The 25,688-nt window shown below is 37.2% G+C and overlaps 1 protein-coding gene across 6 annotated transcripts in view; it reads right to left on the reverse strand.

The window, feature by feature from the left end:
• Nucleotides 1-9,023: 9,023 nt before the first annotated feature.
• The window catches only part of NKAIN2 (sodium/potassium transporting ATPase interacting 2), a 987,194-nt gene continuing 970,529 nt past the window's right edge, over nucleotides 9,024-25,688 (reverse strand). For 4 of the 6 annotated variants that reach the window (XR_002072090.2, XR_002072088.2, XR_002072089.2 and 1 more), the window contains 3 exons: nucleotides 15,679-15,760; nucleotides 14,902-14,990; nucleotides 9,024-11,505 (listed from right to left, as the gene is read on the reverse strand). Coding sequence is in view for 2 of the 6 variants with exons in the window: in XM_019418245.2 (XP_019273790.1) it covers nucleotides 14,966-14,990; nucleotides 15,679-15,760 (107 nt within the window). In the remaining 4 variants the exon portion in view is untranslated. Of the gene's footprint in view, nucleotides 11,506-14,897; nucleotides 14,991-15,678; nucleotides 15,761-25,688 lie in introns of those variants that run through there. The other 2 variants (XM_019418246.2, XM_019418245.2) reach the window with 2 other exon arrangements.

The raw sequence follows: 25,688 nt of genomic DNA on the forward strand, positions 1-25,688 counted from the left end.
CGAAGCGCACATGTGACCTTTTCTGAAATAAATAAAAATAATGCATTGTCAAACAAACTGAAACAAAACAAAACTTTTGAATCCTTCTTCTGTTGACCCATAGGGGAGTAGTTAGGTAAATAACGTTGATTCACATACTAGAATACACTCTACATCTATTAAAAATAATGAGGTAGATTGGCATAGATAAATTAGTAAGTGAACAAAAGTAAAATTCAGTATGTACAAAGCTTCACTTCTGTACATTTTTAAAGTTCACACGCAGAACATTATGTACATATGCCATTCTATAAGCCAATGTCCTTTTTGGAAGGACATACTTGAAAAGACTACTTTACAGAGAGGAAATAAGATGAATGCATGAGGAGGATGACTTTTATTGGCCATTTTATAAATTTCTGTAGTCTTTATTTTTTAATATGTGCATTTATTATTTTTATTTAATAAATACTTAAAAATCAACTTATATTATGCTTCTGTGAAAAAAGTGCAATGTCATTAGGAATATTTTTCTAACTTGATGTGAATCCAAATCAATGAATTATATAGTATTATAGAGACTCCTATAAAAATTTCACAAGTGGATAGATTCCAGCTAATCTTTTCTGGAGACTTTTCTTTTTTCAATCACAGTCATTAGAGGTGATTTATTAAAAATGAGTTGGATTTTACAAATTATTAGCAACAGTATGATGCAGTGGAAAAAGCAGTCTCACATGCTCTGGAAATCTCACTGAACTCTTCCATTTGGGTGTCAGCAGCCTAAGACGCAACAATCTCTTGTGTTAAAAAGGAGGTGAATCATTCATCTGAAAGATTCTGTCCAACCTTACAATTCCAGGATTCTAACTTTTTTGTTTTTAATTTTTTTTAACGTTTATTTATTTTTGAGACAGAGAGAGACAGAGCATGAACAGGGGAGGAGCAGAGAGGGAGACACAGAATCTGAAACAGGCTCCAGGCTCTGAGCTGTCAGCACAGAGCCTGACGCGGGGCTCGAACTCACAGACCGTGAGATCATGACCTGAGCTGAAGTCGGACGCTTAACCGACAAAGCCACCCAGGCGCCCCATTTTTAAAGTTTATTTATTTTGAGAGAGAGAGAGAGAGAACTAGTAAGGAAGGAGCAGAGAGAGAGAGAGAGAGAGAGACAGAACTAGCAATGAAGGAGCAGAGAGAGAGAGAGAGAGAGAAACCTAAGCAGGCTCTGCACTGTCAGCACAGACCTGGATGTGGCTCTCAAACTCAGGAACTGGGAGATCATGACCTGAGACAAAATCAAGTCGGCAGCTTCACTGACTGAGCTACCTAGGTGCCCTCAAGACTCTAACTTCTATTGCTAGAAAACAGAGGATTTGAGCTTAATTAAGTAGTTCTATGGGGCACCTGGGTGGCTCAGTTGGTTAAGCATCCGACTTCAGCTCAGGTCATGAGCTTTGCATTTTGTGAGTTTGAGCCCCGTATCAGGCTCTGTGCTGATAGCTCAGAGCCTGGAGCCTGCTTCGGATTCTGTGTCTTCCTCTCTCTCTGCCCCTTCCCCGCTCGTGCTCTGTCTCTCTCTCAAAAATAAATAAACATCAAAAAAACATTTTTTTAAAAAAGTAGTTCTGTGAATTCTTTGAAGATTTTTAATATCCTACATATTATATATCAGCAATTAGAAATGCTGACTCTCAGAAAGAACATCTTACCTCAGGGGGTGTGAGTAGTGCCTGGGTAGACACTTAGGTGATTGTGGTAGGTAGAATAATGTCCCTCCAAAAATGTCCAGGCCTTAATTCCTGAAACTTATGAATATTTTACCTTATGTAACAAAGAGGGTTTTGTAGTCCCTTTGGCAGATGTGATTAATATATGAATTTTAAGATGGGAAGATTATCCTGGATTATCCAACATAATCAAAAGGATCCTTATAAGAGGGAGGCAAGAAGGTCAGTGTCAGAGAGAGATGTGATGATGAAATCAGAGGTCATAGAGTCAAGGAGAGATCTGAAGATGCTACACTTTTGACTTTGAAGATGGACGAAAAAGCCTCTAACCAAAGAATGCAAACGTCTTTCAAATTTGGAAAAAGGAAAGAAATGGATTCTTCTCTCAAGCTTCTAGAAGTAATGAAATACCACCGATACCTTGATTTTAGTCCAATGAAACCTATTTGGGACTTTCAATCTCGAGAATCATATCTTAATATCTTAAAAAGTTTGTGTTGTTTTAAATCACCAAGTTGTGGTAACTTGATACCACAGCAACAGGAAACTAATACAATGATTTATACCTGGAATTATTTGAGAGTCATATCAATTGTATGTGCTTCCATCTCCTTCAATACAAATTGTCAACCAAAGCAAGAATGAAGAAAATTTGCGACGACCCTCTAACAATCAATAATATATATAAAATGTTGTTGACTTTTATGAGAAAAATATAAGAAAAGATAAATCAGTGGGCAAGATTTTTTTTTGTTTGTTTTTAGGAAATGCATTTTTTCTTGTTGTTCCCATACCTGGCTTTTAATTGTAAATGTATGTCATTTAAGAAGTAGAAATTGCCAATAGATATTTGATGAGGAAATACCACTACACTTGGTCTGAATGGTGGAAAAATGTAGGAAATTGCTTCAGTTTTTGTTTTGCCTTTTAATATAAAAGGAATCTTTCATATTAAATCTTTAGGAAGATGTGACTTTTTGTGGTGATATTAAATTCTGTCTGTAAGAATGAATGACACTGGCAACAATTACATAACAAGTCCTGGTTTACTGCCCATCCATATCCCTTTTCACTTTAGCTCAGCGCTTCTCTGTTAGTTTCAATTTTAAATGTCAAGCACAACCAAAGTGGGACTTATGGAGAGGGGAATTTATAAACACAATATATTACAAGTGTCTTCTTTTCCTTCAGGGTTGACCATGTTTACCAAGATTTACTGTGCTTTCATTTCTCTCTATACAGACAGGGAACCGATGTTGGTGAGAGAGACCCTATGGTCGTGATAGGACCACATTTAAGACATGGTGACCCTAAGGGAGGAATAATTCCAGCGTCTTCCCCTGAAGTCCACCCTCTGCCTGACAGCCGTAATTGTTAAGAAATCTCATTTCATGTCTCAATGGAAAGTGTTTGGGGAGGTGTGGTGGATGGAAGGAAGTTGTTCGAATAAGAATGACATATTCTGAATATTATGAATGACATATTCTGTGAATGCATGAATAAAAAGTCACTATAATCAGAGACAGATCTTCTTTGACATCAAAGGGAAACATAGCTACTCACATCTGCATACTGCTCTCTGGAGATTTATTTTGTTTCCTAGAGGTTAAAACTGTGGGCTCTGCAGACAGATTGTGTTGTGAGATTTGGATCTGCCACTTAGATGCTGTGACCAGGAGAGTACTGTGTGGCACTTATAGCTTTAATGTCATCTTATACTGCATATTGTTAAAAATGGAAAATGGAGTAAGGAGGGGACTTTGCTACTCTAGTGCTTCCAATATATGTCCACATACAGAAATATGAAGGGAAAAAAATCTCTCAATTACATAAAATATAGTTATTTCAATTTACTCTTTTAACACATGGTGTCTTGATTCATGATGCAGTATAATTAGGTATATTTTCAGTTTCTAAATGAATTTCCACAATATATCCATCTTACTTTAAATATATTGGATACATACTATGCCTTACCTCAACAGTTCTTATTTTAAAATTTTAGTGGGAAGGATTTAGAAAAAACCTTTGTTGTTATTCTTGAAATTGATTCTTAAACCTGCAGAACTAGATTGAATTGTAGCCATGAAATGTTAGTGCCCTTGCACCATAATGGATTTCAATCATCATGACAAAACTCTTTCTTTAATAGAAGTGTAATAAAAACCTGACTAATTATGCATATAACGAGATATTTGATCCAATTCACTGGAAAGTCTGAAAATAATCCCAGCCTTGGTGTCCAAGTTATCCAATCTATCCTTTTTGTGTTTCATTCTTTTTTGAAATAATCATCCTTTCCTTCTTAGTAAAAACATCCCAGGACTATTTTTTAATAATACACGCACTATCCCAGTTCCATTTATTCCAGTAACAAAATGGGGGTAAGTCTGAAGTGGAGTAGATGTAGAATTTTTTAGTCTCGGCTTCTGTAGCAAGCGTTATGGATGGGCATATGACACGTTTCATTGCACATGGTCCCCACGCTCAGAGGAGTCTGGTGCTTGGTTTAATGTTCTACTATCCTCTTCATGAAATTCTTAATATATTATTCTTGAGCATGTGGTGAGTAGACAAGATATCCTGGGGTGACAGCCTGCATGAATGTTTGTGATCTAGCAGCAATACCGGAGGGCACAGGCTTAGGCCCCAGGGCACAGCACGCAGCCTGCAGAGCAATTGGCCTGGGCTGCCTCAGGGCAGTCGGAGGAGCTGCTGGGCTGGGGACCAACTGAGGATAAGATTGGCGGGGGTGACAGTGGCCCCAACAGCAGCAGAAGGGGCAGCTCTACCCCTGGGGGGAAGCAGGGGCCCTTGGCAGCCTTAGGAACTGGGGGGAGGCCAGCTTGCCTATTAATTCCCCAAAAGCCCTTGTCCCTGTAGCTTTTGCACAAATGCTATGACTTTAGTGCTGGGACACGAACCGCTGGTGCTCGGGCAGTAAGCTTCGTCAGAAAATTATTATAAGATAAACGTATACACATCAGCGTTTAATAAAGCATTATCAGAGCGCCATTGGGATTATTCAAAGAGTTTGGAATCTCTCGTTTTGAGAACTGCAGCAACGTTGTAAAAAAACAGATCCGTGGGCTCACACATAAAAAGTAGAGACTAGTATCAGTAATAGACAGAAGATAACTATTTTCATAGGATGCTTCAGAAGAACAAATTATTGAGAAAGACAATTTTAAAATTATTTTTCTTGTAACTGAACATATAGCAGAAGATTACTTAAGTGGGTGTTTTTAAGTACATGGAAACCAGGAAGCCATTTTTAGCTTCTTGAACAAGTTACAGGAAATGTCAGAGGAAACACTAAGATCCTATTATATAATATTTCTTTAAAACTTTTGTTTAACATTTATTTATTTTTGAGAAAGAGAGAAAGAGGGAGAGAGAGAGCGTGCTAGGGCGTGCAGGCTAGTGGGGGAGAGGCAAAGAAAGAGGGAGACGCAGAATCTGAAGCAGGATCCAGGCTCTGAGCTGTCAGCACAGAGCCCGACGTGGGTCTTGAACCCATGAGCCATGAGATGGCGACTTGAGCCGAAGTCGGATGCTTAACCAACTGGGCCACCCAGGCGCCTTTATAATTTTCTTTAAAATTTGATTCAGGTTTACATGAAAGTGATTTTTTTATGAAGTTTAATCTTTTTTAGAAAAATTGTTCTGTGAACCATTAACTCAAAAGACTAATATTTATAAGTAGTTTATCAGAAATTTACTGCAATGTTGTCACTGTTTATAAAATATTCTTCATGGCTCTAGTAACAGTGACAGAAGCAGGGAGATTCTTCTCTAAATTAAAAACTATAGTTTCATAAAAATTATAAAAGGTTATGATGCATTTGCCGAGGGTGACTGACATCACTTTCATTTATATTGATTAAAAAGGAATTGGTTCAAAGTATACATTTTGATGACTTAATATTAAGTTATAGAAAGGTGAGTCAAACATCTTATTATCAGTCAAGATATCCCATTAATAAAGTATTGTATTCATTGCATTATTTAAAATTATGACATCTAAGTATTTTTTATTATTTATATTTTGTGTTGTTATTTATATGTTACTGTTTGCCCTTATTATGTTTTATAAGTAATAAAATACTTTAGAAGGAAAAGTCTTAATATTTTAGTACCTTTAGTAGCACTCTTTTTCTATTTGAACAAGAGCTCCACATTTGCATTTTTCACGGGTCCTACAAACTATGTAGCCACCCCTGATAGCAAGATATAGACAGATTACTTGACCTATTGGAAATAGAAATGTTTCGTGTCTGAGAGCATTTGCTTTTTGGCACTCAATGCAAACACCGAATATGTTTTGTTTTTCCATTAATTGTTAGCACGGGCCCCTGCCTCTCAACCCTCTGGCCCTGTCCTACCGATCTGCTTTTGCAGATGCAAAGACTAGTTCCATAGGTGTCTGGAACACAAAGTTTTTACATCTTTACCAGTGGAGGATTTTTCATAGTCTTTACTAAATTTGGTAAGTTCCCTGTGACTTATCATTTGTAACTCCGTGTTCATTTGCTTGACTTCATCCTGAGAGTGTCGGTCAGCCTGAGATAACAATGACAAGAGGCTCAGGTGTCCTGGTGGCCTCCAGTTTGAAGCTTGGAAGATTTATGTCTAGACAGCAGTTTGCAAAACCTCTCTGCACGTGGAGATCAACATATCCCCAAAGGATATAATGAGTAAAACTAGAAGAATAATGAAGAAAAATGACAGGCACACAAAAGGGGAATAAACAGGGTATGCCTCTGGTAAATAACTCCCCGAAGGACTCTTAGAAAAGACTTGCTGATTAATTGAATCAATCCATCATCCTTGGGGTGACAGCATCAATTTGCAATCTTTTTTTGGGAGTTGTTTTATTCCATTGCTGTTACAGCTTAAATTCATATGAGAGTAGAATGAGAGGTTAAAAAATATAACTGTTTTGTTACTAAGGGGCCACAATTCTGTGCTCTCATTATAGAGAAGGCTTACATTAATTTTAATAAAGGTTTGGACTGTATCAGAGCATCAACATGTGGCTTATAATAGGATTTTTCCTCTCTGAATTTATCATATAGAAATAAACTTTCAATACCTATACAAATTTTGAGCTCATTTGCATCTAAACTCCATGTTTGAGGATTTTTAAAAAATGATCTTCATTATAATTCTAAAGAATATAAAAAGAAGTGCCTTTATCCCTTTTTAGGAGAAACTCACCATCATTTTCTTTGTTGTCACTGACAGTCATAACTCATGATACCGTTGCAGATTTCGGTGGTAAATGAGACTCTGGAATGCATTATCCAGTTCAAGTTTTTGTTGAATTAAAAGGCATAGAGCACATACATGTCTTAGAGATTTTGCTCTTATAGTTATCAAAAGTGATTGTTTCCGGATACTAGCATGTTTTAAATTGGACATAATACATCAATCACAGATTTTGTTCTTTCCTTTCTCGGGAGTGAGTGGAAGGAAGATGTAATAAAATGAAAAGGATTGAACACAGATCCTAAGCAAAGATTCACATGTGGTGAGAATAACTGGGGCTTCAGTGTTTTACAATGTAAGGATCTTGGTATCAAAGCTTTCTGAGTACAAGTGTTTAGTGCTGAAATTTTACCAGAGATGGATCAAATGTCTGAAGGAAGATAGTCTTGTCAATCGCGGTATTTTCATGATGAAACAGTTCAAGTAATCTCAATCTCTCTAATATTAACTATTCACAAATGCATTATACAAGAAATAACAGAAAAACTTCTAAACCTTGAAAACAAACATAATTTGTCAACGACATTTACATGTGGGTATGAGTTTTGGTGTATAAAAAACTGTAAGATAATAAAACATATTTAACATTGAGACTATGTTGAACCTAATACGCAATAATTCAGACACATTTCATGATCTTATACTATCTTAGAGTCTTCCTTATCAGGGTTCATTCTGATTTAACAGTCCAGGGTCAGTTGACAAATCCCATTGCCTGGGATTTGATTTATTCTATTCTGGTCAGAGTACACATACAAGAATTTGTTGTAGAATGGTGAGTGATTTGCATTTTCACAATAAATGGTAGTCTTGAGTAATTTCTTGATCTCTGTGGGCCTTAGTTTCCTGTCTCTATAATAAATGGGTTTGGATCTCAAAAGTTTGTTCTGTAATGTAACCTACATAAAATGAGCTTGTATTTCTGAGTTTATGACCCATTTGTTATAGTATAATGGAATGTTGGCTATTTCTTTCACTGTATTAGAGATTAGGATTTCAACAGTTACAAATGAAGATCTTAGTGCCATCAACAAATAATATTTATTACTTACCAAATGCACACCTTATTTGAGAACTCCAGAGGTGGGAATCTTTTCTTTAGGGTATATATATATATATATATATAGTTGCTTTATTAACTTTTATCCCTTTTTTTGCAACTGAGATGTGTGTATTTGACCTCACAGTATGAAGCAACATCCTGCCAGTCATCCACAATGAACCATATCAACACACCTTTCACACAGAGAACAAAAGTAAAAACAGGCTTCATCATTTCCAAGACTCACCGTGTGGCCAGGAAGTCAAATTCTACAAGTTGATCTTCAGCTTCTTGGAATGTTGCCTCAAAGCCTTTTTTATTTTCAATCGATTTCTGCATTTTGGCTTCTGGGGGTTGTGCAATGAAAGAGCCCCAACAGCAGCCTAAGCCTGAGACAGCCCAAGCCTGATCCCTCTACCTTCTCTCCCTTTCAGCTACACAGTGAACCTCAGCTGAAATTATGGTTACACAATCATAAATTCCTTGGGTTAATCTTTTCTGCTTGCCTACCCTACCCCAACATGCTTCACTTATAGTGTTGTCAACGATTGGTCCTCAAAGGAGCAATGACTAAATGAGTATTCTAAATAATTTTATTTTAAATAATTTGACCTTTAAAAAAAAGAAAAAAACCCTACCTATGTTAAGCAAAGGTTTTTAGCATAGTGCCCTAACACCTCTGTCAGCTATTAGCCCGATGGTAACTCTAAGTTCCAGATTGAAAGGAAAAAAAAAAAAAAGTTCTCCAAATGACAGCAAGTCTATTCCAGGCAGTCTTGTAAAAAACCCTTAGTGTTAGGGGATAATGAAAGTGCGTGCTACCTATGACTGAACTAACATGGTGCCATGACCTGGCAATTTCTTTTTATTGCTGACATATCCATTCCTGCATAGCACAGAACATCAGCATTGCCTTCATGTAAATTTAATAGGTTTTCCTTGTCAATGATATAATCAGATACACTGTGAGAAGGAGGGGCTTTCAGGGATGGCTCAGAAGCTTAATTGTTTTTCCATTTATTTTTAAAATGCAAATTACACTAGTAAGTCAAAAAAATCACTCTGTTAAAAATACATTCAGAATTAACAAACGCAAAAAAAAAAAGACACATCAGGATTGTAACTCTTGCCTTCTGAATATTAGGTTTATAACAAAAGCTCAGCCTAGAAAAATAGCATTCTTCACCGGATTTTGAGGAGGAATCAGCTGTACAACTCAGATGGTTTTCCAGATATAATCACACTACTGTGCTCACTGCTCCCGAAAGAAGACCTGTCCACGAATTACTCTTTAGTAGTCAACAACTGGTTTTGAAAATTTTGGTGGTGATGATAGTAGTGATTAAGTGGTAGCTTGGCTGCAACTTAAAGCAGGAATATGAGGGCTTGTTCTCTGTGCACTTAAATCTCTATCCATATACATGTCCTATAAGGTGGAATCTCATCACAGCATGAATGTACAGTGAAACCTCATTTTAATTTTCATGTTAATAGTCACATTAGAATAGTTTCTGGCATGTAGAGTATTTAAATTTTAAGAATCAAAGGACAATAAATTGGTAAATATTTTTCTCATACATTAAACATGCATGTCACTATAAAATCATCATATGAGGTTTCACTGACATGTTTGCAATTATTTATTTTATACATGTATGTATGGACAAACATATACAAGCCACTGAGAAAATTCAAGCACAAGTGCCGGAACCTTTTTTTTTTTTTTTTTTTTTTTTTTTAGTTTATGTTCCAATATAACCTTTGTTCCTTTATCGTTTTTGAATGTATATGTGTGTATTTCACAGACATCCATGCAAACACAGTAATGGGGCTGGTTTATGTAGATCTGGATGGGCTAAGGTCCAAAGTAGGTTAACCCAATAACTGAAGAAACTACATAGAAACCAAGAGAGAAAACATTGCTCCATGCCAATTTGTAACTTTTCAAGTCTCAATTTCACTGCACTGAAGGATGTTGTATTAGTTTTAAAAAAATTGATTTTAGCATCTCAGGTGGATCCAAGAAAAAACATGACTCTTCGGAGTTCCTGATAAGCCTGAGCTAATTATGTTTCCCACTAATGAAAACCAAATAATGCTTGAGTATATAGAACAAAATTTCCTAGGAATTCAGAATATTCCATAAACACATTGACCTACTATTAAGTTTCCAAAGGCATCTTGTTGCCAACTACGTTAACAGCACAGTTTTTCTGCCACAATAATACAGGAGGATTAAAATACACTCTAACACACAACAGATCCCCCAAATACCACAAAGAGATCTCAAATATTTCACCAAGGTAACTATTGCTCCCCCCGCCCACCCAAAAAATAATCTCGTACGCTGAAGTTAGGAAAAAAAGTTCACCTACGTAGGGTCTTCCATTTGAATTAGATATAAAAGAGTAAACATAGCTAATACATATTCAGTTGGCCTCTGTTGATAGAAATCCACAGCTGTTTCTGTGTTAGTAAAAGACATTTGTAGATACTTATAAAAGCACCTAGAGTGCAGTAAATAAAATCAGTGAGTTAAGCCATTTCTGTTCTCTGCTTCCAGTAGATTATGAGTTTAGTAGATTAATAAATTTTACTTTGTCCCACCCAACCCCTTCAGAAGACCATATTTAAGAATTATAAAGAACATGATTATTGTTGTTGTTGTTGTTATTGTCACTTGTCTGTTTTTGGCCACCATGGAGGTTCAACGATAAAGCACTTTGCTGACAGCTGGCAGTTTTTGTACACAGACACACTGAGCTGCTGAGCTATGCAGTCCTGTTTCTTGACGTGAAACACACAGACTCAAACTCGTTCGGAATTAATAGCAGTGTGTTAGCCTAAAGGAAGTGACTTGGGGAGGTCTGCACTGAGACTCGGGCGCACAACTTAGGTGGGTTAAGGCAAGTATGTACGGTATAGCCTTTAGGGCAAACAACCTGCCATTTCGGACTTCGGTTACAAGGTCATCATGGCATGTTTTGTTTGTTTTTGCAATTACATTGCCTACGTAGCCGTGGTGCTATCAAGACGTATGGAGTGCAGAAGACAGGGCTGTCAAACTAATGTGCCCTGGATGACTTTGCAGCTCACAGAGGCCGACTGGCTGGGCTGCAGAGTAGTTAGTGACGGCCAGCAGAGGGCACCAACACATCTCCTTATGAACTTTCCAAAGGCCTGGGAGAAAGAAGCCTACTTTCAGGAAATCCAAGATGGGAGTGTCCTGCATATTTATTTGTTTCAGTTAGAAAGAGGAGGCCAAGAGGAATTAGTATGTGCCTCTGTGTCTGTGTGTGTGTGTGTGTGTGTGTGTGTGTGTGTCTCAGTGTATGTAGAGGCTTTATGTTTGTTCTGTTAACATGTATATATATTTAAACTCAGTTGCTTCTTGCTCTTCATAAAATGCAGGAGGCCACTGCAAAACAAGTTCTTTGAAAGGTCCAGGAGCTGACATACTGAGGCCATCTGTATTATTTTGACCTGGTAGAGAGAAAGAGAGAGAAAGAAAAGTTGTTTTTAATCAAGGGGGAGAGCCCAGCATCTTTCTCACCTCTCCAAGCACAAGAACAAGCAAAAATTAAACACAAAAAAGTCCAAGCCCAAATTGTGCTTAAAATGAGACAACTTTCCTCTCCGTTTCTTTTTCCTCTGTAACCTCTTGGGTAAAGTGGCCACTTATGATAATTTAAAATCCATTTCTGGGGACAAATGAAATGAATATGTATTGCTATACAATTAGGCTGCCAAAAAGAATGCAGTGTTTTCAAATGTTGCTAATATACCATGGGATATTCTCACAGTTTATACTGCGGGAGCCCAAACACATCTCTACTGGCGATGGCACATAGGTCAGTGGTAGTCAAAACAGCTACTTTGTTAGAAAATTAACCTGTGGACATGGGAATGTTTTTGTGAGGGAGCTTCATGGCTATTATTTGTTTCAAAGAAGTTTACCAAACCATAAGAAACAAATTTATGAAAACCTTTTCTTTTAGGATGGATGATAGATAATCTAAAGAATTACAGAACATTCTCCCAACTTAACTAAAAAAGAGAGGGCTGTCTATTCAATGACTGTAGGAACTGAAATGTGGCTGTGAATGGGAGTCAGTCAGGGCAGTGTTTTCAAAGCTCTTAGCCACGGATTTGCTGGGCATAATGGAAATCCCACAGCTAAAACTGCACATTACTTTTTTAAGCATTTGCGTTCCTTCTAAGGAACAGCTTTTATTTCCAGTTGCTATATAATATTGTGAAAGTGCTTGAACCGGACCATGATGTTGAATTACTCTTACTTTATGAGACTTATTTATGGCAGGTTGACAGGAAAAGCTACTCCCCAAAGGACAAAGACATAGGAGATGTTCGGGTCCCTTCCTCTCAGCAGGGGTGAAATTTATGCATGAGTCACTTTTGGTTTTTCACAGGGTTTGAATAGGCGATGGCTGTCAAATGAGGGGTTCTGAAGGCTACCACGTTGAAGGCTACTGCATAATGTAAAATCCGAAGAGGATAGTTGGTTGCAGAGAAAGGGAGGGGTGCAGGCATGTTTGGAGGTATGGCAGCCAAGTTAGTGTGAGAAGTACAACTAAGTACATTAAAAATCAGGAAATATAATGAATGCCAGAGCAAACTCACAGGTCTAAGAGTTTGGAAAGAACACTGAACTAAGGGGTTAGGAAAACTGATTGATAATTGGGGGTGGCACAACTAACAGGTTGTGTGACCTTTGTTTTCCTTTCTCTTCCTCCAGTTTCCTCATCTGTAAAATAAAATCTCAGTGTTGTAGAACTTGAAGTCCGGTAAGGGGATGTTTTGTAGAAGGGGCAGTGGTAGTATTTTGACTAGTGATTTGTTATATGCAATTAATTCTAACTTCCTAAATCTGAATGTCATGGAACATTCAACTTTTTTCATGAGCAGTGAGACTTGAAACTTCTTACATAATTTTAGTGTTCCCAGGCAGTAAGGAAGAAAATAATATTTTTATTACTTTTCGTTTGTCATTTAAAGTCCTCTATTTAATAAAATCATGGTAAGTTTGGTCCTCAGGAATTTAATGATGGATATTAAATATGCAGGGTCCCCTTTTTAAAGACATTAGAATTATGGATGCCTGATTTGAAAAAATATACTTGATTATGTATAATTAGCATTCTCTAAGATAGCTAATCCTATATATGTGGTTACATGTAACTTATTATAGCTTGATCATGTTTATTGATCATTCATATTCATAAACACAATGAAGTGTTACATGATGAAGAAATGCTAGAAACGTCAGAAACAAGCAATTACAAGCTTTGTAGATGTTCTGGTCTACTCTTGAGCACATATTGTTGCATGTTATTTGGGTGGATATTATATGTGATCTATTGTTTCCAGAGGAAATCCCTTCGTATACTATGAAATATAGTATATTATATATTATATTGTATAGTATATTGATTTCTGATTCGATAAAGTCTTTTCATGAGTAATATTGGTTCACATAAGCATTGTTCCCAGTACTAGTAAGTTATGTTTCTTAAGCATTTACCATGTGGCATGTTTTACGTCTTATATACTTATAAATTCAAAATAATTATATGAAGTACATGTGCTATCATCTCTCTTTTTCAGGGAAGGAAACTTAGATTTGATGAGAATAATTAAAGTTACTCGAATCAAGTTGTATGTCCAAGGTCATAAAGAATTTCATCTCTAGTACTCTGCCTTCTAGGTCCTCTTAACCACTGTCTTGTATTGCTTTGCCTTTATGTTTTAATAGAACACTTTATATAAAGCTATGATACAATATAGGGAAGAGTGGTAAAGAACTTCAAGGGTTTATAATTTTACTTTTTGTGTGAGCTATCGAGTCTTCCTGGGAAGACAGGAAATTTTGGTCTAAACAGAAAACAAGTATAGTACTACGCAAAAGAAAAAAAAAAGAGAAGTATCAGAGGAAAAAGAGATTTAAAACTCTTCCATAAAATATATATTTTAAGATATAATTTGAAGGATAGTGGTATTTCATCTTGGAAAAAAAATATGTTTGGTGTCAAGAGAACAGCATGGGCAATTAGAGAAATACACGTCATATTGGTGGAAAGCAAGAGTTCTAGTTTCACCGGCAAAAAATGGGTAAGATGGCAGACTACTAACGCCCTCAATAGATTATAAGATTCATCAGGACAGGAGCCAGCTCTTATTCATTATTACATTTCCCCAGTATCTCCTAGCATCAGCTGCATATAGTTGGGAGTCAAAAGTTGTTAAGGGTTGAAGAGAAGAGAGAATATTTCAGCAAGATATTGGGGCCAGGTCAGAGGATACTTGTAAGCTACGGTAAGCAATGTGGACTTTGTTTAGTAGGTAATAGGGATTAATTGATAGTTTGGGGACAAGGTGGGGAAAGAGTCAAAGTGGTACTTTGGGAAGAGTAATTTGGCAGCCACATGGAAGATGGGACAGAGGTACTAAAATTAGAAAGAGACAGGAAAACATAAGGTAATGAATGCTGATTTAGGGCAGTGGTTATGGGGATACAAAAGAGATTGTGTGATGCACTGTTTGCAGAGGGAAGGCTTTGAATGCATACAGTATTGGTGGATTTCTGAACAGATCAGGTCTTTTTTATGGGTGGTATTGCCAAATACTTCCAAAGAAAAGTGCAGGCATGATGCATAGATCATTCCCCTTTTAAAGAGAAGCTTACAAGGAGGTGTATAAAGATTACTTTAATCTCTTGGAAGAGAAATACTCCAATTCCATTTATCATCCTAGACATTAACAATACTAAAAGGCAAAATGATTCAATGGTGGAGGACAATGACGACAAACACATATCTTCAAAGAGAGAAGCTCACATTTCAAAATGAATTGGAATCTTACTTTCTATTTTGATCTTCGCTTGCAATTCAGCATATCACTTGATGCTGATATATAGAATTTGTTATCAGTTGTTATCCAAGGGAATTTGCCTAAACACAGATATAAAAATCAGGCTCTGATTGTATGTCTGCTCTCTTGAGTGCTAGAGTTAAGGGTCTGATAAATTTCAGTGTTACTCTTCTGGCGTAATTTTCACTTCACATCAGAAAAAGAATAAAGAATATTATTGCTCAGTTTTCTTTAACACTATACATAACTACAGGGTTATACTATATATAACTATATATAGCCTATCATTTATCATCCAAATGAGAATACTTTTGAGAGTAAGAAGAGGTACTGGTAATAACTATACCAGGACAACCTATGTAAACTGAGACTCTCCTGGGAAAACCAGAATACATAGTTTATGTATAGTTAGCATATAACTACCCATAATGTTATATCATTTTCAAAATATATAACTTTTGGGTCATTCAAAGAAGTATTAATAAAGTATTCAAAGAAATATTAATAAAGGCTTTTTAGCTATGTAGTTGATACTTTATATAAGACTAAAGGTAACTTTACAGATGGCATTTCTGATAAGTTAGATTTAAAAATGAATTATGGAGAAAATGTTATTAGAATTATCCCAGCCAAAACAACATTAATAGAAGAGAAAATACTGGAAGTATGTAGTTGAAGGAAAGCTGCATGCCATCTATTTTGCACCATGGCAGTGCTTACTTAATCATCTTTTAGTATCATAGAATACCTCCAAAATAAAGTACTTACATGTACATAGGCTGTAGTTGTAAATGAGATGTCTTCTGAGGCCCTTGATAGCCATAAGAATCAAAGCCACCTATGAAATCAACTGGAAAGGGACAATTGCTTTCATTAGTTAACTTTTCAAAAGAGTTTAGCATTCATGATCAAGATCTCACACAGATTACTAATATAAACCGTTTAATAATCTATTAAAACCTAAGTGACTAATTGTGGAGGAAAACAGATAGTTCCTTCAGGGTAGTGGTATTTCCCCCCTCAACTGTGAGATTCAATTATTGCTTTACAAGAATCTATTCACTTGGGAGAAGAAATTATGTACTCTTCTCAAGCAACCAAGACCTAATTGGAATAATAAAATTCACTTGCAGAGTAAAGATGCTGTATGTCTTTTTTGGTTAGTGTGGAGATTTTCTGCAACACATTACAAATGTAAAGAATAATCGCTTAAGTGCATGTACCTATCAGCAACTGCAGCACTAGTAATGATATTATATACTATGATTGTCAAGTACAAGGTGCTATGATGGAGCTTGTGTAAATTAATGCAACATGGTTGTGCCTGCCATTATGTGTTTTATAATCTGAAATAGGCAATCAGAAATAAAGATGTAGAGCAAAGTTTAACCAAACATTCAAATGCAATACATACTTCGATATTTAAAATATAATAACATATAACAAAATTACCCAAAATGGCTGTAATAATATCTCCTATTTCATATCTGCTTACACTGTGGCCTTGACACTCCTCCCTTCTGGTAGTTTTGGTCTGTGTCCTTTCCACTTGAACCTGGGTAGAACTTAGTGGCTGCTTTAATGAATATGGTAGAAATGAAACTATGTGGCTTTCAAGGCCAGATCATAGAGATGTCATACATTTCCCTATTGTCTTTTGAGATACTTAGAACACAGCCACTGTGCCCAAACAAGTCCACGTGAAAAGATCAATGAAGAAGCCAATGGTATGTGTATTTTGACTGATAGGCTAGCTGAGCTTTCCGCTGATAGCCTGGACACGTGAGAGAAAATGCCTCCAAATGATTCCAGCTTCAAGCTGCTTAGTCAACCCAGTCATAGAGTCTTCCCAGCTGAGGCCCCTGAGATCAAAGAAAAGCCATTGTCATGGTGCCCTGTCTGAATTCTTGCCCACAGATCGATGAAACAGTAAATACTAAGAATACTGGGAAAAAGTTTTGTGTTTATTTTTTTCTTTTCTGCTCCTGGACTTAAAGGCTGTGTGGTAGGGATAAAAGAGGCAAACTGATGAAAAGCTGGCAAGACAGATGATGGGAGAGAGGAAGGGATATAGAGACTGAAATAGGATGCCTGTGGATATCTTTACTTGTTCTAGAGTCATATTCTATTGGTTTAGCTTTGACTAGTTTTTGTTCTCTTTCCCCCTGCCTCAACTGTGAGATTCAGGTGCTACAGGTAGAAATTGGAGCAAAGTATGAAGTAACATAAAGTCCATGATGTCTGTTTATATAATGGGGAAATATTTTTTAATAGATTTTATTTTTTAGAGTTGTTTTACGTTTATAGCAAAATTAAGCAGAAAGTACAAAGAGTTCCTATATAGCCCCTCCAACAAACTCTGCCACTAGTAACATCCCTCACCAGAGTGGTACATGATTACAACTGATGAATTTACACTGACACATCATTATCACCCAAAGTCCAGAGTTTACATTAGGGTTCACATTTGGTGTTTTAAACTACGTTTTTTGATGAATGTATAATGACCTGCCTCCATAGTGTTAGTCTCATACAGAATCATTTTGCTGCCCTAAAAATCCTCTGTGCTCTGCCTTTATCCATCCCTCCCCCAATCTCTAGCAACCACTGATCTTTGTACGGTTTCCATAGGCTTGCCTTTTCTAGAATGTCACAGAGTGGGATTGATACAGTACTGGAACCGTTCCCGATTGTCTTATTTCACTTAGTAATGTGTCTGTAAGGTCGTTTCATGTTTTTCATGGTTTAATATCTCATTTCTTTTTATCTTGAGGACACATTTTTCTAGGATGAATTTCTCTTCTTATCAAAAGTGAATAGTATAAGAACAAAGGCCATGGTGTTAAAAGGATCAAGGTTCAAATACTGCTTTGACCACTTGCCAGCTGTGTAACCACAGACATATCATTTAACATTTCTTAAAACAGGAATTAAAATACTTATTTCATACAATTAGTATGAGGATAAAATAAAATAAGGAATGTGGAGCCCTGGGTGAGACATATGGTGTGGAGGAAGAAAATTAAAAGCCCCTGAAAAAATTCAGGATTTTCTTTATAAGTCTTTTAAGCCATGCAGTGTAGGAGAAAGAGAAACAGAAAATGTTTAATTTGGGATAACGATGGAACCATACCAGAAGATGAATTAAGAGAAGGAACCTCCTTTGTTTCCTGAATTGCCTGTATACATACATTAGCTATGTATGTATATATAAAGGGTACCAGAAAAGCTATACAATAATTGAATGTCAACTATATTTAAGGTTTGTATTTTGAAAAATTATTGTCTATGATTGGAAATTAATTTCAGATAGTGCCTAAATTCCCTTTCATTTGGGTTTTCTCTTGTCAACATTGAAACTTGATTAAGGACTAGTTTACTGAGAGGTATTCACAGTGTTAGAATTTCCTGGTTCATGTCTCTTCCACTGAAACTGAGATCCGAGTTAAACTCAGGTTTATTGTTATTGTTATTGGTATTTTGAAATATTTCTCGGGCTTGTTTCCAGGGGTTTGAGATGGATAGCAGAAAAGGTCAGATGGTAGTTACAAACCAAAGATTGTAGTCACTCTACAATCAAAGGATAACTAAAAGAAACCAAGATGAATCTTCAAGTCCAATGGATAGAATCAGGACCAAAAATGGAAAACAAAGCTTGAGTTGGGAGCAATGTAGACCTTCCTAAGACATGAGAAAAGGCCAGCAGGGAAATGAGGTGTGTCCTTAGTATGTGTTGTGAACAGTGTTTGACTTGTCTAGGGCTTGCTTTCATTAGCCATCTGGTGTAGGGGTTGGTAGTGCTGGCTTACAACTCCCCATGTGGGGAGGATCACATAAAAACTCTGATGGAAGGATTGTAATTTTTCTGATCATTCAGATCGTCTGGAGCCATAAAAAAGGATCCAACAGCAGGTGATTCAGAACCAAGATGAAAAAGAAGAGGATCTAAATGTAGCCACGATGGATTTTTACCATTTCACTTATGAGGGAGGCATTCAAATTTAAGCAACAATCAAAGGGCATATTTTATAAACATGCTTCAGTTCACAGCCAAGGAAATTATGTAAGGCCAATTTCCACATGCATTCATTCCCAGTAATTGTTTGGATGTCTTCCTAAAGACTTGAGGGAGAGGAATAGAAATAAGCTGGGTCCAACTGACCACTATAGTTAATATTACGGTGGTCAGTGTAGGTAGATGTGATTCCTTGCTCTTCTTTTCCAGATGATGCTTCAACCACATATGGAACTCCTTGTGGTGTCACATGGGTGAAAAAAAGAAGTAGAAGAAACTATTTCTTTTTCAAAAAAATGAGTCACTGGGGTTAACTTACATTTTTAGAATACTGTTAATACCGCTTTGGTCTATTTTTCTTTTCTTTTACATAATCACATTTATCAAGTCTATAAAGTGGCTGCTACATGCTGTGAAACTTTTCTGAGCAGTAAGGGTCATGAAACATCTGACAGGTCCTTTTCCAAGTAATTGTGATGGCATCTAGATGTTTGGTTCGTAGCTTATCTCTGCATTATTTAGAAAAGTGTACCTGTTATTCCTCTGGAATCTCCTTAATTCCTGAAAATAAAAATAAAGTTCCGGGGTGCTGGGTGGCTCAGGCGGTTAAGTGTCTGACTCCTGATTTTGGCTCAGGTCAAGATCTCATGGTTGGTGAGTTTGAACCCCACACCAGACTTTGTGTTGACAGCAGGCGCAACCTGTTTGGAATTCTCTCTCACCTCTCTCTCTCTCTCTCTCTCTGCCCCCTCCCATCCCCCCACCATGCTCATTTGTGTGCCTTCTCTCTCTCTTTCAAAATAAACAAATAAACAAAAAAGTAAATAAAGTTTCAAACAATTGCACAATACTTAATAGTTTCTAAAGCCCTTTCAGGTGATATTAATTATCTCTGCAAAATTACTGTGAGGTGGGTGGGAATAATTATCTTCACTGTACAGATAAATACAGTTTTACTTGACTGCTTGGGGGACACACAACAGCTGAGGACAGGGCTGGAAGTGAGGTGTTCTATTTCCTTCCTAAGTATATTGAAAAGTGATTTCTGCTTTTCACTCATGCCATTCCAGTAAATTCCTGGAAGGTTATCAAAGGTTTTGCATCAGATTTTGGATTAAATCTAAAATCTTTAGGCTTTTGTTCTCTTTTTATAGTATTCATTTAACAAGAGTTTTTGAGTGCTTGCTTTGAGTCTTCCATTGGTTGTAGATGCTTCATTTTGTTGTTTATTCTCTAGCGTCTCTCCTCTGCTCTTTCTAGAAGACGTACTCTTATAATAATCAATAATCAAATAATAATCAAAGCAATAATCAAAGCAAAACCCACCTATGATGGATTTTCCAGTAATAGTTACTAATGAGATGTCTTGGTTTTTCTGTAACATATCTTTAAGAAGAGATAAGGTGAGCATCCTTCAAAGTTTAGTTCATTTCTTCTGAACTATAAAACCATATAAACATTTAAATGATCTTTTCTTCTGAAAACTACTTATAGTCTCAGCCTCCTCTTGTATAACTCTGATTATGGTGTTTTCAAAGGAAAGAGGCATGTTGTCTTTTTAGCCACTTGGCATTTTGTCTGTTATTTCAACACTTACCAGAAAATATGAAAAACGGAAATTACTGAAGGGCTGAATTAGAATTCGGAGAATGAGAAAAAAAAAGATGACAATGAGTTCAAGATAATGGAGAAAGAGGTAGAGAATATGTGACCTGACAAGTTTTTGCACATGGGGGAAGGAGAGGAAGAGGCAAGAGTCAAAGTCAACTCAGAAATTTGTTGACTAGGAGAATGCTGTTGCCTATAACAGAAAAGAATGTCAGGAAGGAGTTGGTGCTTGGCTTCATTTGGAAATACAGCATGTAAGGTACAAGTGTCAGGGACCAGGAAATCCATGCAAAAAGAGAAATGTAACTCGAACTGGTGCAAGGCAAGTTGGAGATTTGCTGGGATTTCAGAGATTAGCTTCCCCTCACTCAACTTTATTGTGTTTCCTCTCCACCTGACATATTGTAATCTACTTGTTTCTTTGTTGAGTCCCTTGCTCTAATGTAAGATGCATGAAATTTACTGTTTGCTACTGTTCACTACAGTAACCCAGAACCCAGAACAGTGTCTTGGTGCATGGAAGACTGTCCTTATGGGATGATCTCTATAGACCTGCTAGGCTGTAAGGAAAAATAAAACAATCATTGGAGCATGGAAGATGTTGGTAAAATTCTTAAGTGAAATTCAACTGTTTTTACTCTTTCTTCCTTAAGGCCTTCAATGATAATAAAGAGAAGACCTTTTATAGAAGATCTGTAATACTTGGTCCTATGAGATAAAAGAAACTTTTTTGAATACCAATGGGAAGAAGCCACCACTGTAGTCCCTTTCGCCTAGAGGAGTAGAGGCAAAGAGGCTAAGACATGCCTTAGCATCAAAGTGACTGGTGAGAGAGTCATTCATCGATGAAGGCTATCAAAGGTTGCAAATGTTGATTACTGGTAGGAAAACATTATTCTCTTTCTGAGAATAACAAAGGTAGACAGTGGGGCAGAAGGTGACAAAATAAAATAAAAATTGTGCTTGCTTAATCATTGCCTCATCGGAGGGATTTGCTTTTGGTCTTCTGAAGATAGCTCAGGAAAGTTATCATTTTCTTTGCAATTGTTACATTTTCTCTTTGCCTTATTTTTTCCTATCTGAACAATGGGTATATTTATTCTACTGACCTATGGAGACATGGGGAGGCCCATTATTTTAAATTAGTAAAGAGCCATATCAGTTTAATAACTATGATTGAATAACATTAATAATAGTGGAATTTAGAAATTACCAAGTAAGTGAGAAATGCTTTTTGAATAAATATTCTTTGCTAAAATATATTCCCTAGTGTGAACTTCCTATTTATTTAAACCTCTTAATCAGCAACACTGAGTTCAGTAAACCTAAAATTGCCTTTTTAAAATACATGTTGGCAGTGAGGTATTGTAATATAAAATTGTACCTCGGTCATTAATGACAAAGCCCCTAGTCAACATACTCCCTTTTGGAGACAGAGCCGGAAAAGACCATGAGGAGAAATTTTAAAAGGCAGATCATAGAAAGCTCAGCCTGAATATTTAGAAGAACCCATTGAAAGACATTAAAGAATTTGTGTGGGCTATGAAAATAGAGTGTATATCCATTTTCTCTGCAGGTGAGAATTTAAAGGGTACTTGTCTCCAGTTGCACAAAGGAAATTTAGAGCATAACCAGTCATAGGCCAAATTCAAAAGAACCACCTCCCACCCACACAGACTTCCTTGGGGGCAGCAATTCAGCTTACTGTGTGAGCTTAAGGTGTTTGGTCTGGGATAAAATCCCTGAGTGGACTCTGAGCTACTGTTTTTATTTCCTGATGAGGGAAACACAACCCTTTGTAGGGTTACCTCACCTTGTTGTTGCCTTAAAGGTCACTGAAGTAACCGTTACAGGCCAGAGAGCTTCCGACAGACAAAACACACACTGAATGCAATGAGACTTATTAGCTAAATCACTGCAGATGTGGCATTTCCTAACCTTGTCCAGCAAATGTATTTTCTTATGGTCCTATTTTCACGTTTCTCTTTTAGTTGCATTAGAACCAGATCCTCCATATTTTATACTTGGTGACACATTTACATATGCTAAAGAATGAACATGAAAAGCAAACACCACAATGTGGTCATGGCAGAAGAAATATTTCTTTAGTTAGAAATAGTTTGAGTAACCACTTGAAGCTTTTGGTTTGAAACACTTAATAAAAAAATAAAATATGAGTCCCACTTGACAAACTATTCTGTCTTTTAGCTCTTGCCTACATCTGCAGTGAAGGCAGAACCATAGGGGGGATTTGAAGGAACACATGCTGGTTTTCTGCTGACGCCAGGATCTTGCTATCAGACAGTCTTCTAATATTGTACATCACAGGGAAGTAGGAAAGTAGTGTAAAGATGGAGGGCTCTGGACTCAGAAGACCTACCAGCATCATGCCCACAAGCAGGTCACAATTGCTCTGAGCCTTATTTTCTTCCCCCCTAACTTGGAAATAATGAAGCGATTCCAACTTCATAGGGTTATTGAGAGAGTCAAGTCTCAAATACAGCACTTGGCATATGTATACTAAAGATACACCATGGATAGATTTGGGATCTCATCTCTTTTTGGAAGGGATTTATACAAAGAGAACAATTTGAATTATGCTTTAAATGCATATTTGGGTTCTTTGTGGAGAGGAGGAGCACTCTGTATTAGAATTTACAAGAGTATTGTGTGGGATGACACAGGTACTGAGTCATCAGCAGAAGCTGAGGACAGCTGAGGACAGTCTATGGAAACCCTTCAGCCATGCATTCCTTTGGTGGTCTGACAAACAACAGGAAAAGCCTGTATGGCCTAGTATAGAAAAAAAAAGGGGGGGGGGTGAGATATTTTTTACTTAAAAAAACTACATAGAACTGCATTTTCATATTTCAAATATTTTTTGGAAGTCACCTCATATATTCTGTAAAAGGACAGAGAGAGGCTGGGACCAGTCTTGTTTGTGGTCTCTGAGGCTTCAGTCTATATGCAGGCAAAAGGGACTGTTCAATGGAGAGTGCCACAATGAAGACACTGACAGCTTCTCCTCCAGGATTGGGCAGAGGGCATGAGCTCAATGGTTGGTGGAAGAATTACTCTAGAGAGGAGAAGCTTTGACTGTGTGTGCCTCAGATTTGAGCAGGGTTGCAAGGAGACAAAAGGATGCTTGCCAGTGTAGAAAATTTTTCAGGTTCTAGGAGAAAAATGGACGGGTTTCATGTTTGATAACTGTAATTTTCATGGTTTGAGTACTAGGCTTAGGTTCAGAACCCACGCCTGGGTTTGGAGCAGATCCCGAGGGAAGTCAGTGGTAAGGAATGAGGGTGTCGTTGAGCAGGAGAGAGCATCCAGCCATGGTTAGGGACCTTCTCCAGCCATGGGCAGTGACCCAGGATTAGAAGTGGAGAAAGTGAACCTGAGCCTCATCACGTGTGGTTGTTGAAAATCCAAGTGTGATGCAAATACAGGCCAGGTAGGAGATAGGGGGCCGGTGGGGGCATCACTGCCACGAGTAATCCTGCACAGAGATGAGAAGTAGAAAGATCCGAAGAATGAGAAAAACAAATGTTCCCATAGAGGGAAGTTCCTGAGGATGAAGATAAGTTTTTCTGGGAGGGAGGCAGGGGAACAGGTAGGGGGAAAAAAACCCAGGAGTTTATAGTCAGGCAGAGAACTTTAAATTTGTGATTTTGGAGAAATTTCCTTTCTCCACAGTGAAGGTGATCCAAATTAGCCTCTTTGATGAAGGAAATTAAGGGGTAGATGAAGTGAGTGGTAATGAGGGTGGCAAGTGCTGAGAAGGTCAAGAAATTGTAAAGCTAGAGTCAGACAATTATGTATCCAGGCATCTTTAATAATTTCAATAGATGTGGAGGAGCATACAGAATGGGATGAGATCACTAAGCAAACTTCACCTTCAAGGTGCCTGGGCTCACTTTGTGCCATGCCATTTGGATGAATCAGATTTACCTGTCTTTGTTTCTTTCTTCCCTGTTAGCATGCTTTCAATGAGATATGACATGCCTTTCAGTTGAAATTGGAGAGAGCAGTTATTATGAGCCATAGGTGAGCTAGTTAGACATGATTGGGCATGTCTTCTCAGGTGACATCCAGCATATACTTAGAATGCAGAGTCCATTTAAATGCAGTGCTTTTAATTAGGGTGTGGGCACATTTATGTTTTTGTGCATATTTAAGAAAATTTTAAAAAGCCCACATGCATTCCTTGCCTTATAATCCTCGCTAACATAATCTTTGCATCATTTTGCATCCTCCAGAAAGGAAAATCATCAAACTCTTGAGTCTAAATTAATCATCTGTTTAGAATGATAGTAGCAGTTTCAGGAAAGAGAATGTTCAGTGGTTATTCTAACATTTTTATTGATATTTGCGAAAGCTGAAACTAGATTTGGTATATTGAGCTCCTTAAAAACACTTAAGATTATTCCTGTGTGCATTACAGTGTACATTTGGTCGATATGGACTGGAAAAGTAGTTCTGTTTCACCAAGGCACACCTATTTTTATTAAATTCTACATATCCCTCTGATATATCCTTTCGATTTCTGCTGAAATGTCATTTCCTCAAGGAATAATTTTCTAGTCTTCTCACCTGGATGATGCACCCCTGGGGGGGGGGGCATTCCACTACCACACATCTCCCACCCTTGCTTGAATTCTCATGACAAGTGACTGTTGTTCTTCATGGGAACTGCGTCCTGGGCTCTATGCGCCATGAAGGCAAAGGCTGTATCTGCTTGGTTCCCTGTCTCATCCCTAGTGATGGACACACGAACCCATCATAGAGTGGTTACTCCATAAATACGTGTTGAAAGGATCTATCTTGATTATTGCAGTGAAGTGGTGTGGAAAGTATATTTAAATCTGGAGATTTAAGTTCTATTCCCAGTTTTGCCTCTAAATGACTATTTCACTTTAGAGCGAGTCCATTCAAGTGTTTCTTTCCTCAACTGTCAAAAGAGGGGATTAAAGTAGGTGATTGTTAATATTGCTCATAGCTCTAGGATTCTGCACACTTCCATATTTCTGGGATTGGTTTACATATCAATGGTAGCAATAAAATATTTAAAATGAGCAAGTCTGCACAGGCATAGTGAATGTGAAAAATTAGTGCAATGGAGTTATTTCTCTCCGACTGTTACTACCATATTATGCAT

This window comes from Panthera pardus, unplaced genomic scaffold, assembly GCF_024362965.1.
Source record: "Panthera pardus isolate Hobbes unplaced genomic scaffold, ASM2436296v1 HiC_scaffold_17, whole genome shotgun sequence".
In the NCBI taxonomy this organism is placed as follows: domain Eukaryota; kingdom Metazoa; phylum Chordata; class Mammalia; order Carnivora; family Felidae; genus Panthera; species Panthera pardus.